The sequence below is a fragment of the Hylaeus anthracinus genome, unplaced genomic scaffold (genome assembly GCF_026225885.1).
Source record: "Hylaeus anthracinus isolate JK02 unplaced genomic scaffold, UHH_iyHylAnth1.0_haploid 0, whole genome shotgun sequence".
In the NCBI taxonomy this organism is placed as follows: Eukaryota; Metazoa; Arthropoda; class Insecta; order Hymenoptera; family Colletidae; genus Hylaeus; species Hylaeus anthracinus.
Window position 1 is genome coordinate 26,481,630 of NW_026533254.1, and position 14,689 is coordinate 26,496,318.

Below are 14,689 nucleotides of genomic sequence, written 5' to 3' on the forward strand. Positions count from 1 at the left end.
TTACGCTCCCATAACAAGGACGGTGGGAATTAATTCAAGAATAGCGTCGAGATTCCTCAAAGACGAAATCACGTAGCCAGAGAACGGGATCGTTGGTACAAAGGGGAACCGTGCGCAGTCACGGTAAAGTTGCGATTCAGTGTCGTCCAGATAATTATTGGCGTTGTATCGTACCAAGCCTCTGCTCAGAGAATGCCAATCCCAAAGGTAATAAACCGCGGCCTCACCTACTCGCACATGGGCGAACAAGCGCGAACGCAAACACCCTTAATCCCGTCATATCTAACTCCCTGACCGCGAGACAGCAATTCCGAGTCGGAAAAGGAGAAACGACTTCCAAGGCGATCCTGCTCGTCCGAGACCCCATTCAGTTTAATCAGTCGCACGCGGAGACGGAATCAACGCGAGCCGTATCGCCAATAAAAAAGGTTAATCGTCGAGTTTCGCGGTTCTGTTTTCTCGATGGAGCTATTACGTACGCCGCGCGGCCAGTTCCTGTCGCACTGGCAGTGAATTAAACGCGCGCGGCCTTGTTCATGATCAAACAGCGAACTTGCAGGAAAATAAAGAGCGGGTTTGCGTAATCGTTAGGCGCGGAGTCAACTCGGTTCGGAGCGCGAGCGTGTTTGAGTAGAAGAGGAACATTCCTAGACGAGTACAGAGTCCCTCGTTAAGTGGCGAGTTCCTGCGAGTAGCTACCGAGGAGACTCTTGTGCAACGTCCACTGTTATGTGGACGGTCAGGGATTAGGTTGATTCTTTCTCTGATCGAATATTATCCCGTCTTTGGCTTAAAAATTCCTATGCGATAAAGGAAGAATCGAAAGTTCAAGGTGGAATCCTTTCTTGTTCGTTAATGAAAAACTTCATTTGTGTATTCTCGACTTGTTGTTGTGTGTCTAGTGTGTCATCATTCGACTCCTGTGTTGTTTCCAAGCAGTACGTTTAACTTTTATTAGAGCCTCGTGTACGAAGAAATACGTGATGTCAGAAGATGATGACTTCATTTGCGAGAAACAATAATTACTTTATTTACGAGTATCGGGTACTTTCGTCCTTATGGTTGCTTTCTCTTTTTTCTTTTTTTTTCTTTCTTTTTTTAAAGGAAAATTAGCATTTCCCATTTAGCCAGAAATTTGAACGTAGCACGAGATAAAAGGAATGGGATAATTTCCTTTTATGCCGCAGAACATTCCGTTGGGTGAGCATTCAGAAAGGAGTCAGTTTTCTCTTACTCTTCTTTACGATGCCTATCATGGAATCTTCGTTCACTGGAGCAAGTATAACTCGTATAAAATGAGTTATGTTTTTTAATAAATCGGATCATTAATTTTTCTCTGCTTTAAAGGAGAATAAATTTTCTTGAGATCCTCGTTTATAAGAAGAGAAGCTCGACTGTATTATTGTACTCGATTTTATTAGGTTGTCCCTAAAGTTTCTTTCATTTTCTTAAATAATAATACATACAAAATATTTTATGCCTAATGTAGCTATATGAACCTGGGATTTGACTTTCCAAATGTTAATGTTTTTTTATGGAAAACGATAGTATTTCGTTTGTAGTTGATTGCAGTAACAATGGTTTTGTTTATAGTTTCATCAATTAATAAATAAAAAGAATTGCAAAAATTGCCAGCACACGACATTGCGATTTTCTAAATCTGTTTTTTCACAAGAAAAAACTTTCGAGACACCTAATATTTTCAAGTCAATAATTTAAAATTACCCAATAATTCCTGACATTTTCAAAATTACGTATAGCATTTTATTTTGAAATCAAGACGGACCGAGGCTTGAGGATGTCTTCGGCGTATAAGTTACGACGAAGAAAGATTTATTTTTAAAATCCTTAAGACCACAACCGAGGCGTGATAAATTGACTCGTGGAATATTGGAGACTTATTTACTGTGTCCTTTTGTAGAGAATTAAAGTGCAGAAGAACATTTTTTTTTATAAATCACGTTAAGCTTTAAAAATAAAAAAATAAAAAAAAGAAGAAGAATGTTTCACATTTAAAGTGAATCGCGGAGATTTTTCGTCGAATCGGACAAGTAAACGTTTCTAGTGGCTGGTTGTGGCAGTCGAGCTTCAGCCAGCTTTACGCCTTGGCATCGGTGTTACGAGCGCAATGCCAACGGATCGGAAAACAGTATTCTTTTTGGAGGGAAAACAGCGTGTTACATGAGGATTTTCCACCACATGCAACTCGCGTGAATCGACCTGTGAAGGCGAGTTATTATTTCCGTTTTAGGGGACAAGGGGAGGGCGGCACGAGCTTCCGCCACGAACGATTTGCTCCGATGGCTATACGAGAGCAACCGCAATTTCGAGTTTATGAATTACAGGAGAGAGAGAGGGGGGAAGAAAGAGACAAGATGTCTCGCCGCGAACAGTTTGTTGGCTGGCAGCAAGAAATGTGCCGGAGTGGGAAACATGTGTAACTTTATTTAAATCTATTTTGATATGCTCGATATGTTTTCTTTCTCTTTTTTTTTTTATATATAAATTGTTATCCGCTTGGAAATCTCGAAGAATTTTCTCTTCGCACTCGTATTCGAGACGAAGAAGAAAAGATCGCGAATCGCACTTTCGTTAATTAGTACCCATCGATCCGTTCTCGATTAAAATTCTCGATACGAGAGCGCGAAGACATGTGCAAATATTAATAATTAGAATCGGCGTGAGTTTTATTAAATTGGATTGAAAATTAAGGAATTAAATTTTTATATTTGCAGGCGACTACACGTACAACCTTCGGCGATAATTTTCTTCTCCAAATGATAGAAACTATTTCGGTCGATCGTTTCGATTTTCCTGATAAAATTTCCCAGAATTTCGAGTACAGAATTGAGGTGAAATAACACGGGGTGCTCGAACCCCGAAGATGGTTGATTACTTTGTGAATTAGAGTATCGATTACGCTTAATTAAATTTTGAGCAACTCTCGTTGCGTTGAATCAACTTACTACCTACAAACTCGTGTTAAATATTTAAAAAAAAAGACTCACTGCTACCACACTGTTTTGAGCACAATTTTTGTGACTCTTCCTCGTTACTGGTAACAAACTCAACAACTACAGAGTCCCATTCGACGTTTCGAACAAAACTCACTACCACAACACAATCCAAACAAACTTTTCACAATTTTGTTGGCTCAAACTAAGAAAGTTTGAGCCCTCGTCGTCGCGTTTGATCAAATCAGCGACTCAGCACTTTCCTCGAATATTTACAAAAGAAACCACGTTGGTATCGTTATTTTGAGCGCGGCATGGGCTCAAAGTAGATCGAAGATTTTTGTTTTGAGCCGCAATTCGAGACACTCCGCGCGACTTTTCGAGCCGTAATCACCGGATCGGGAGATCGTGGCAGCGAGGGATGCGAACCACGCGATTTTAACTGGCAAAGTAACGGCTGGACATGTTTGGCCGGTCGACACCGGTAGACTGAGCGACGCGGTCGCGACCAACCGTGGCGCCGCGTATCTCCCCCTCGTGTTCGCGACGTCGCCATCTTTCTCTCCACGCGAGTCACGCTCTTTTCGCGTTTCCGTCCCTTTTCGAACACCCCCGCTCTTCTCCATCGCGCGTCTTCTGCGAGCCTCGTGCCTCCTTCAACTCCTCCACTTTTTATGAGTCTGTTTTTTTGAGCTCTTATCTCTTACGTTACCACTTTCCATTTTTATGCTGTCTGAGCTCGCCGGAATCGTCGGCTTTCGGAGCCGAAAGGTCGGAGACCTGGGGTTTGAATAATTAAATTGTCGCTGTAATTCCCGTTTCGCGTTTCGACATCCTCGAGCCAGGATAGATAAGCAGAAATTACAGGCGCTACGAAAATAACGAGCGGTATTAAATCAACGTTTAATAAAGGCTTAATGCATACATTGAAGACGGGGCAAATGAGAAGATTGGAAGAGAATTTCATAAAGTGTTTCAGCTAATGCAATTACTCCCTTTACTTTCGCTTCTTGTTATTCGTTATTGACCCTTTATTTACTGAAATTTTCACAAGTTTTTAAAATGCGTCCATATTGGCTCCATATTGGCTCGTACCATATTGGTGTGTACTCTTAGAACCTTCATAAAATTGCAAACGATTATTCTCAAACGTATGCAAAAGCAGAGTGACTATCAATTTTTAAAGGTCGGGACAATATAACTAAAGGCCATATATATATATGAAAATATGAGAGCTCTGACATTAATTCATAAAATACAAGTCGAGTTAATCCAAAGAATGAACTCTTAGAACCTTCATAAATTTAAAAACGATTATTCTCAAACGTAAACGAAAGCAGTGTGACTATTCATCTTTAAAGGTCCGGACAATATAACTAAAGGCCAAATATATGAAAATATGAGAAATCAGTGTTAAAGTAATTCTTAAGAAATATTGTGGGCCCCTCGCGACGTTTCACTGCGTAGACGGTTAACCCTTTATTTACTGAATTTTTCGAAAGTTTTTAAAATCTACACATCCATCCTGATCTTATAAGTCCCGCCAGTAAATAAAGGGTTAACTCATACCTTCCAACTCCGAGTTTCACTGCTCAATTTATGCTTGCGCCCAGGTGGAAAATTACAGAGCACAGGTCAAAGACATTCAAGAAAACCGAGGCAGAATTTCAGAAACAAATGACAGACCACGAGAACCGGTCGCATTTCGCGGGGAATGAGTTTCGACAGTTTTACGATAACAGAAAGTATTTCCTCGATAGAGTTGTCCTGCGTTCGCGGGCCACTGACGCGTCGTTAAATTAAGCGGCCTAATTCGATTATTTCTCGGACAGAAGACAACCGGAACCATAGCACGCAAACTTCGTTCGATGAAGGAACGAAGATATTTCCAAAAACCATAATTTTTTCCCTTTGTGTGTAATTTCCGACCTGGAAAAGTTTCATTCTTAATAAAACTACGAATAGCCCTTAAAGAATACTTCAGGCACACCGATTAATACGGTTCAAGTAAGTTTCTTGACATTTATTGTCGTCTTTCCTGCCCTACACTCCTATAGGGTGACCCGTAAGAAATGGTATCGTTAGACTATTTTGGATACTTGTAGATACGTGAACAGAACACTTTTTACAACTGAATTTATTAATATGATTACGTTATCTTATTATAGAGAAGTATATCGATAAACAATGGGTGGTCGGTTAAATGTTCCCGTTTAAGTAGTCTACCCTCTATACGCTCGCGGTTCACCCCTCTGCAACAGAAATAACCCTTATCAATAATGAAACGAGCCCATCAAAGCGATCGAAATAATTGTTAATACCAGGTGTCGGGGTGAATTCTTTCTCACGTTTATTCTTCCACTTCAGTTAAGAATTCGTCGGTATCAAAGTTCGACATCATTTAACCAATTACACGAGCGAAAAGTTATTTACAATTGAGCGTTTAAGATTAGGAAATTAATGTTATAAAATGATCGTTCAGCTGAGAAAAACAGCGATGGGAATTCGTTTTTGACACCTGATTTGGACAGAATTAATTATGCCTACTAGAAAAAGAGCCACACAGTGGAATCATATTTGACAAAGCACCCTGTACGTAATGGATAACGAATTCTGCCATCTTCAATTAACGTCAACAACGTTCCATCAAAAACCCAGCACCGCGAGCCAGCGAATGCAATCAATCATCCACGAACTCCCCTGAATATCGAGCCACCCTCATTTCAAGGGTAACGTAATTACGAAATAAGGGATGACGAGACCAAAGGAATCCATCAAATTATCACTGCTTCCGTCTTCGGTGAAAAATCAGTATATTATCTCGATAAATCACAATTTGGCTTAAAAAAAAAAAAAACTCAAATATAATTCGAGCATCGCAATCAACCGAGAACATTCTCGACGACGCTTCTCTTCGAAAGGCGACGTAATCACTAAACAAAGTGTGACGAAAGCAAAGAGTCGCTCGGATTCCACCCCCAACGGAGTCGCCGATCCTCGTTACTCTTTCTCCGTCCCTCGGCTATCGTCCCGTCTGTTTAACAATTACGTTACCTCTGAAATGGGACACCAGCCAGAGTCCAATATCCTCGAGGGAGAATCTCAAGGCTGGCCGAAAGTAAATCGCAACGATGCGTTCTCAAAGCAACTCGTCGCCGCAACCGGAAGACCGCCAGTTCAGTTGTTTATTAAAGTGATCAACTTTTTATAAATGACAAAGCTATTTCGCTACCACGCTCTCTATTTGTTTACATTTGCATATTTTGCGAGACCGTCGAACATACTGCGGAAAAACGACGACGTTGAGCTTTCTGAAGTGTGCTTCAGAACTAATCTTGTGGTGAGTAATCTTGCGGTGACAGAAACGAACACCTGTACAGGGTGTCCCAGAATTAGTGTAGGAAACGGAAATGAGGAGTAGTCGAGACGATTCTGAATAACAACTTCCTTTGCAAGAGTGTCGGATGATGCTTCGTTTTTGAATTATTAACGAAAAACCGTGGACCAATCACAGCGTCTCAGTAGCGCGCGCTCAGCCGCGAGAGGAGGGACCGCTGGCTGGCCCAATGACTGACCCGAGTCTCCTGGCTCAAGCCTGCCTCTCGCGCGCTGTGATTGGTCGGTGGTTTTTCGTTAATGATTCAAAAACGAAGCACTCAGAATCGTCTCAGCTACTCCTTTCCAGTTTTTACACTAATTCTGGGACATGTCCAACATAACGTCTGATTATTCAGACATTTCTTAATCAGTGATTAGCGAATGGTCGACGTAACTAATATTTAGAGAAAGTAATTTTACTCCTTAGCAAGTTGATACAACTTGAAATTTAATTTACCTACAAAGCACAGGCTCGAACGTAACCTGATCCCTCCGAGTGATTCGTAATGATTCGGAATGCAATTCGATGCGACTTTAAATGGAAATTCATCGCGCGGCTACGTTCTCAAGCATTCGGGAAGCGACTTGCAAAGTAGTCGTAAGTGTCGCCAGAAGGCTACCCGTCGAAACTGTTTCAAATTGGATAGAGTGTGATCCTGTGTCTGGTCTCGCAAAGTTCTGGGGTATGCTCCGGAGTCAGCGCGATCGCTTTCGGGTTTCTAAATGTTGGAGCGGCGCACCAGTCGCGAGCAATTGACCCGATTTTCAACGGGATACATATTTATCGAAGTTCCGAACGATTCCTTTAACCCAGTGAGGTGTCCTTCTTCGACGGAAATAAACGTAGAATGAATCGAAACGTCGATCGTGTTTGAGTAGGACTGTGTAACGAATAGAACGAGTAATGTCGTCGTTTCAATCTCGACGTAGTATTTAATCGAAAATGTTTGTCGACGAAAACGAAATTCGAAAGAAACAATTCGTCAGCTCGAGCAAGCAAATTTGATCGAGGGGGGATGATTGTAATTGAATCGAAATCAGTGGAACGAGTCAATAGGAGTCGGGACACGTGTAATCTTGGATTTCATTCGCAGCGGTAATCGGAGAAGGGAGGAATTTGTGGGATATAGATTTAACCGGGGGCGGGATGCGCGAGACGAATGTTGAAATATCTCCGACATTGACAAACGATGGCAGACAGCGTCGGTGTCGGAGAGATTACGAGCGGCCTTGAACGAATTCCGGATTCTCCTTGGTCTGAACTTGGAATGCTCCGTCGGGAGACAAGCTGGCGGCATCTGCATCGATGTCTCTAACCATTCCGAGTGACTCGTTTACAGGAAACGAATCGAACCGACGCAACGAGCTGCCAGAAAATTTTGAAAATTAATTTCCTGCGGTGCCATATTTAAAATTTCCTCGAAAATTTCCTCGACGGAGAGAAATCTTTGTTATAAATATTCGGAAGAGATTTCGTTCTATTTCGCACGTCCTCGGTTTTTAATTCGAGTACCGGAGAACGATGCCAAAGCAGACAGCGGCAGCAAAGTTACGGCATTGAATGGACTCGGTTGATAAAAGTCGGTCTAAATAGGTTATCACTGAAAAGAACCCTCTTCCAGTTATGAACTGTGCTCGAGTAATAAATCATGGTAGAATCGATCGAGAGAGTCTTCTAAATGCATTGGTGATAAAAGGAACTACGTTAAAGTAACATAACTCGATATTAAAGAAGACCATACAGCGAGGTATAGTGCCTCTTACAAGCTACTAGAAACCATCAGAAAAGCTTTTTAAGTACGTTATGGAGGAACAGGAATTTCCTTAAGTACCGTAAACTCTTGTAAAAGCTGACATTAGATGCGTGCTGTAATTCTTTGTGAAAATAAAACTTGCTATTGTGAGAGGATTTCAGGATGGATATAGATTAACACGAATCTCTATACTAAAACGACTTTATTCGGTACGACCGACTCCCAAAAAATTCGCCGGGCAGTGTTACCAATCACAAAATGATAATGTCGGACAAAATGATTGGACTATATTGAAAAATGTAATTGTTTGAACAGAAATATCTTGTTGAATTCCAAGTTAATATTTAATAAAACTACCTTTGTGTGCAATTGTTTTATTTATGCGAATTCACTTACGAATTGGGGGACTTCCACAGTAAACAAGTTTCTTTGATTAAAAATGACGAATATAAGAAAAAAATAAATTTCGTTTCTGGGGGACCGTGTTCGAAAAAAATCGCCGTCTCGAATGAGTTAAAATTGAATAATTATATATGTCGATAACAAACAGTACATTTTCAAAGATACTACCGATGCCAGTAGTGTAGCTCTATAATACGTCAGACATCGCGTTTCTTATCGAATGGTATTGGACATAATAGAATTAATAACGAAACTGTCTCTCAATAGCGCTATAAATAGAAGACTGCTGCTCTAACTTTACTCGATATCAGTGCAAGTAACGCGTACAAACTGCTATATCCGCGAAGCCAGGTCGGCTAAGAAAAGTTTCCCGCGTGTCTTATTAGCGAAAAGAACTTCCATTAAGTGGCGCAGCTCGTCGCGGAAACAGATGACACGTCTAAATTGTAAATCTTAGCGGAATAAGCAACACAGAAGTTTAATTACCGTGCGTCACCCGAGCGACAATCTCTGTTCGGCACAAAACGCGATGCAAATAACGCGGATTTTTATAGGACACTGGTAATTTTTTTTTTTGTATTAAAAAAAAACATCTTAAGCCATTATTGGCCCATAGATAAAGATTTGTAATTGAGCGATGCTGGTTGAAAATCCAATAAAAACGATGTACGAGGTTTAACCATCCAAATTAATTGCGGTGGAAAACGCGTGCACAACGTAACCCCAGTCTCCATAAATGCACAAATATCTCTACCATAAATGCACAGACTGACTGATCGACGAACGTATAATATAAACACTCGTGTCTGTGTCGGAACGGAGCCGATACGGAACCGTTCCGGGTCTGTACGGATAGCATAAATTGACCGTACCTCGGGTTCGAATCAGGCGTGAGAAAGTTCCGAACGCGTCGCCGAAGAGTGGAACTTTCCACAAACGGGACTTGCTGTCGGAACATTCGAAATTGCTGTAATTCCCAATGGGATCAACAAGAATTCGCGAAATGCGCTGCTCGACTAGAAAAACTTTTGGTAAGTAGTGCAACTTGGTCCCGGCGACGGGCCAATTATTTAGTTAAAGGTGAGGCGTGGAAACGAACGAAGTTCCCAATCGCAGGTATTTGTAACGTTTCGAGCGAGTTTCGAAGTAGTTTCGAGCAAGACCACGTGGTCTCGCAAGGAGCTGTTACGGACGAAAAGAGGTCCGAGGTGTCCTGTTCCTGTCACAGGCCACAGCAACCTCTGCCGCTCGTGAAAATTAATAACGTTCGCGCGGGTAGCACGCGTTAATTATTTCTACGACAAAGGGGCCCAAAAGTGGAGCATCGTTCGCGGCCACCTTGAGATAACGATGCCACTTTCACGGAAACAATGAACGCAACAAGATTCGCGGAGGCATCCTTGATTAATGGCCACGATAACGCTGACAATACGAACGGAACGATCGATTCGAATTGTCTGCGTTGGAAGCGAAACGGGGGCTGGGGACGCGTCGCAGTTCCAGCGATCAAGGGAACGTCTGGAGATTACTTTGCTTTGAAATCGAGGAAGGAGAGGAGTTACAGGAATCTGGTTCGAATTTCTTTGACATCGGAGACAGTTCTTTTTATGAGTGCGAGCGCGCGTCTTTTGTTACGAGGGAGGTTGGCTCAGTCGCTGCGATCGTGCTCGTGTAGAGAATGGTTTGAAAAAAACGTTCTTATCCTGTATCGACGAAAGGATAAATTTGCGCAGTGCTTCAAGAGCTAGGGAGTCTATAAATTCTTGAAGATCTGCGGATGTTGATCGACTAGAAATTTTAGAAAGACTTTAAGGGAAGCCTGAATGTTTGCACTACAGTAAATTCTCCATAAATGCACAAATATCTCTATCATAAATGCACTGAAACTGCACTCTTTTTTTCTGTATATTTCAAAAGCCACATGTTAACTTTTACGCTCGCGGTGGCTGTGAAGTTCAATGTAATATTCATATTTCTTCTTGGAAAAATTCTATCATAATTATAAAAGCATAATAAATATTCGCATAAAGTTTAAAATAAATCGTTTTGTAATATGATTTCGAAAAAAATGAGCAAAGAAGCATGACCCCTTACAGTATAACAAAAATAACGAGCTTAATTTTATCAAGTTACGACTAATAGAATCGGAGAAATCACGGTGGGAAGCAAATCGGACGCATCTAGGGGCTCGCGATAGTCCAAACGTTCAGACTTCCCTTAAACCGTGACGATTCTCGAGAAAAATCGGGTTAAAAAAGAAAGAAGAATGGGAAAACGGAAAATGAAAATTCGAAAAGTACACCACGATGTGCCGCTTGGTACCACTCGTGGCAGAACTTCGGAAGACGTTTTTCATCCGGATAATCTGCACGACTTACGCTGCAAACACGATTCCCAAACCGAGGGTGGGTCGGGTCAAGAGAAAGGGCGCAGCCGAACTCGGTCAAGTTGATATTTTTCGACGAACGTAACAGGGCGGCCTGCGGGGATGCACTGGGAACCGTGTCGGGGAGGGTAGGCGGCCTACTGTCGCTAGCGATGGGAATTCGACACCGACAGAACGATCAATTTGTTCCCGAGACAACCAGAACTCAACGACATTGGTTATATTTTGCGTTGGTTATATTTGTTTACGGTTTTATTTTTACGTTGTCTTCAATTTTCTAAAATTATTTCGAAATTACATCAAGAACATTCGACTTTTTTTCAAACAGTTCCTAGTTTCATCGAAACCAGTTTGTATTTATGAATAGATTCGGAGCGCCTTGAGCCCATCGCTGACTATTGCTATCCTTTTTTTCGATACCCCCTTCGCCCACATTGCTTCTCGACCGCCCACGTGTCCCTGCACCGTGCTGTGTCAAGTTCGTCTGGACACGTTAATCGATACGTTGCGAGCCCTCTTGTTTCGCTCGCTTCAACTCCCTCAAACCCCTCGCTCGCGGTAACCATTGTGTCACGCGTCTTACTTCCCTTTCGAGATTTTTCGAGTTCGTTAAAAAAACACCGGGAAATAAATTCTAATCTTTAGAGGGAGAATTTTGCCCGACCAAATATTTTAGCCGATTTTTTATTTAGAGTCGGCCGATTCGACGCACAAAATCGACGACATAATCCGCGAACAACACCCACTTCCGTGCATACATCACGCGGCGTACCGTGTGCTCGAGAGTTTTCGAGATTTCGCTCCATAATCGATGAGCAACACGTGTCGGGCAACATATGGGCGTGCTATACAGGTTCTCGTAAATTATTGAAACGTCAGGCAGCAAGACACGGGGCGGTCGGAAGAGTGCGTCGGCTTTATGAAAAAGTACGAACGCATGGAGGTGTTCGATTTGGCAGTTTTTCATCGTTGTCCGACCGGAATCCAAAGGGCCGGCCGGGTGAAAATTTATTGGACGCGAGCATTGTAGGTCTTGCTAGATAGCGTTAGCGCGTATTTCGCGCCAACGGATTTCCGTGAGTTTCTGGCAGCGTCGAGGCCTCGACGCACACGTAATATAATGGGCTTGTGAATAATCCGTGAAACAGCGAGCGAGGATGCCCCGTGACGTATACGGAAGTGTCATATTTAGACAGTGGAAGCCACTGCAGTCAGTGGCGGCGGTTAGCCGAATCCTCGTTTCGCTTTGTTGTTCAATTTTTAGTGGTAACGGACGACCTAATATTTCGTGGTTAATGAGAAACAACGATACGATAATTACCTGTGGTAAGATATGTGCGAGTTCATCTAGTCAGCTTTTGGGACTTACCTGAAACAAAGAGAAAACAATTGATTTAGTACTAGAAGCGTATCGGTGAGACAATAGTATTTTCATCTCGGTTCAGACATTGCAAGTTCCATTCAAACGGTCAAAGGAACTCGTCGAAGCGATTTGTCGTACGACTTGCATTTATCCAGTCAATTCTGGCTTACACTTAACCAATCCTTGCTGTATGTAGATTATTTTGTCAACAACCTACGCTCTGAATGCATTTTGTTCGAAGAGTATCGAATCCAATTAAATTCGGTCTAACCGATGAAATAAAAATTGCAATCTTTCAAATTCATTCTCCGACTTTTTGAAAATGAAGGACAAAAGGGCTTCACATTCGGCATCCACAAATTGGATGGAAGAATTCAGTTATCGAATGGCGTTTCATTCCGCCCTCTCGATACCAGACTTGATTTGAATTTACTTTCGGTAAATTAAACGCTGCTCACGAATATCTGTTCCCGTTCATCTCGCTCCTTGCTCAGTTACGCCAACCTCCCTCGCAGGTTGCAACAGTCGCGTCTCTGCCGAGTTGCATCCTGCGAGGAGTCGCGTAACGACCTCCTATGGGAATGAAAAGGTGACAGACCCTCGGGAAAGGTGAAAAGCCGCAACATTTCGATCATTCGATGGCATCCACCCTATAGAGACAGTCACGGGTTATCGTCTCTTTGACGGGACAATTAGGTATTAGCGTGCTTGCGGGCACGACGATCCGCACAGAGGTTCGTGCATGCGTGCAAATCAGTGCATAATGATGATCGGATAAATTGCGTTAATATTCCTCGCCATTGACAGAGATGCGATTCTGCAATCCCGGGTGAGTTAACCGAAATTGTGCTCGATCAAAGATCGTTCATGCCCGATCAGTCTTGGACGCGACGACACCGATGACGAGGGTGGTCGCGTTACCCCGTTTGGCGTTCGAAACAAGCAATAAAACAAGCGTCGTGTAAGTGTACAAATTGTTTGTTTACCGTAGAGCAAATTGTAGACACCGATCGATGATTCGTTACGAAACGGATGTCACCAGCTCTGATTGGCGTCGCGTAATTATTTTTCGATTACGCAACTTCCGTCCATTCAACCAAATCTTCCCTGACCGATTCGCTGAAACGCATAATTAGAAAGCAATCGATGAACGAGCAGATTGGGGTGCGTTGTTATTACGTCGTCGGGATTGCTCATTACATCGAACCCGCTGATAATCTTTCTCGGTTAATAACAATGACAAAGAGGTCGAATCGAACGAGGTTTAATCGGGGCGAATGAATCTTTCGACTCTACCACGTTTCGGTTCCCTCTGTGACCATCGAACTGTGGAACGAAAGACCATTCTAGGTAGAAGTAATTCCAGAATTTATTTTCAACTGTAATTATTACTGTAATTATACTGTAAGTATAATTTAATGTTATTTGAGAGAAAATTTTTTTAAAAAGTGGTGCTGAGCTCAAAACTTGTTATTAGAGAAGTTTGCTCGTACAAAAAATAAAATAAAAATAAATCAATCAATCAAATACGATTTCCTCTTATTGATTCTTCCAAACCTTTTAACAAGAATATTTAAAATATTAAAATATTTTACATGCGTATGTATTGTATTTGAAAGAATATCTTCCTCTGCAGTCGTTTTACTACACATTTCTGTTTAAAATTGAATAACTAAAATTTCCCAAAAGTCCTTGCCTTCGAATTTACATAAATATAAAATATAAACTTTACCCTAGTTTTTTCTCAGTACAGTTGCCAGTAACTGTCTTTTCGTTCAAAACTCATTTTTTTTAGAAATCACCGGAGAAATGACAAGGGGGAAGTTAGGTGAATTATGCATTTCTTCTATGAAATTGTGAAAAGTGGATTCAGTTTTCAACAATCTGAAAAGGAAATTTACAGTGGAAAACGTTTGCGATATAAGTGAAAGTGCTGTAGTAAAAGATCTATCGTGCGTCTTAGCAAAATTTGAAAAATGGTAATGCTGCTGGCACATGGAAACGACGCATCGTTCTCGAATCGTCGAACGTGCTTTCGAATTGGAAACAAATTTTCACCGGAATAAGACGCATCGCACGGCTTATCGACGATCGCTTATTTCCCCGACTCGTCATTTCCACGTTTAATTCGGAACACCGCGATCACCTTGAGAGCGAGCGAACAATCTCGGAATGGGAAAAAGCTTTTCTATAGAAGTCCTCGGTGCAACCGATAATGGAATCCTAGAGCATCCGATTGCGACTCAGCTGCTCTTCGATTCTCCGGCGACGAATGCTCGGATTTAAATCGCAGTCGTCGATCGATAGCTATATCTCCGGAAATAGGAAAATTGATCGACGAGGAATGAAATAGTTTTCGAGAAAAAATTCGCGACTTTGATCATCAACTCTTTGCTGGCTTTTTAACCTCCCAAAGTCCAGCCTTCGGCGTTCCTGTCCCCTTCGACTGGCT

The 14,689-nt window shown here is 42.0% G+C and overlaps 2 protein-coding genes across 5 annotated transcripts in view; both read right to left on the reverse strand.

The window, feature by feature from the left end:
* LOC128892887 (octopamine receptor beta-1R-like) overlaps nucleotides 1–4,048 on the reverse strand; it is a 50,878-nt gene extending 46,830 nt beyond the window's left edge. The window contains exon 1 of the mRNA XM_054153522.1: nucleotides 3,009–4,048. The gene's annotated coding sequence lies outside the window, so the exon portion shown is untranslated. The remainder of the gene's footprint in view (nucleotides 1–3,008) is intronic.
* The window catches only part of LOC128892809 (octopamine receptor beta-3R-like), a 100,180-nt gene that overhangs the window by 33,412 nt on the left and 52,079 nt on the right, over nucleotides 1–14,689 (reverse strand). Inside the window, exon 4 of one of the 4 annotated variants that reach the window (XM_054153389.1) lies at nucleotides 11,193–12,243. The exons of the other annotated variants lie outside the window; for them this stretch is intronic. Within the exon in view, the coding sequence (XP_054009364.1) occupies nucleotides 12,218–12,243 (26 nt within the window). The 3' untranslated portion in view covers nucleotides 11,193–12,217. Of the gene's footprint in view, nucleotides 1–11,192; nucleotides 12,244–14,689 lie in introns of those variants that run through there. 4 annotated transcript variants of the gene reach the window in all.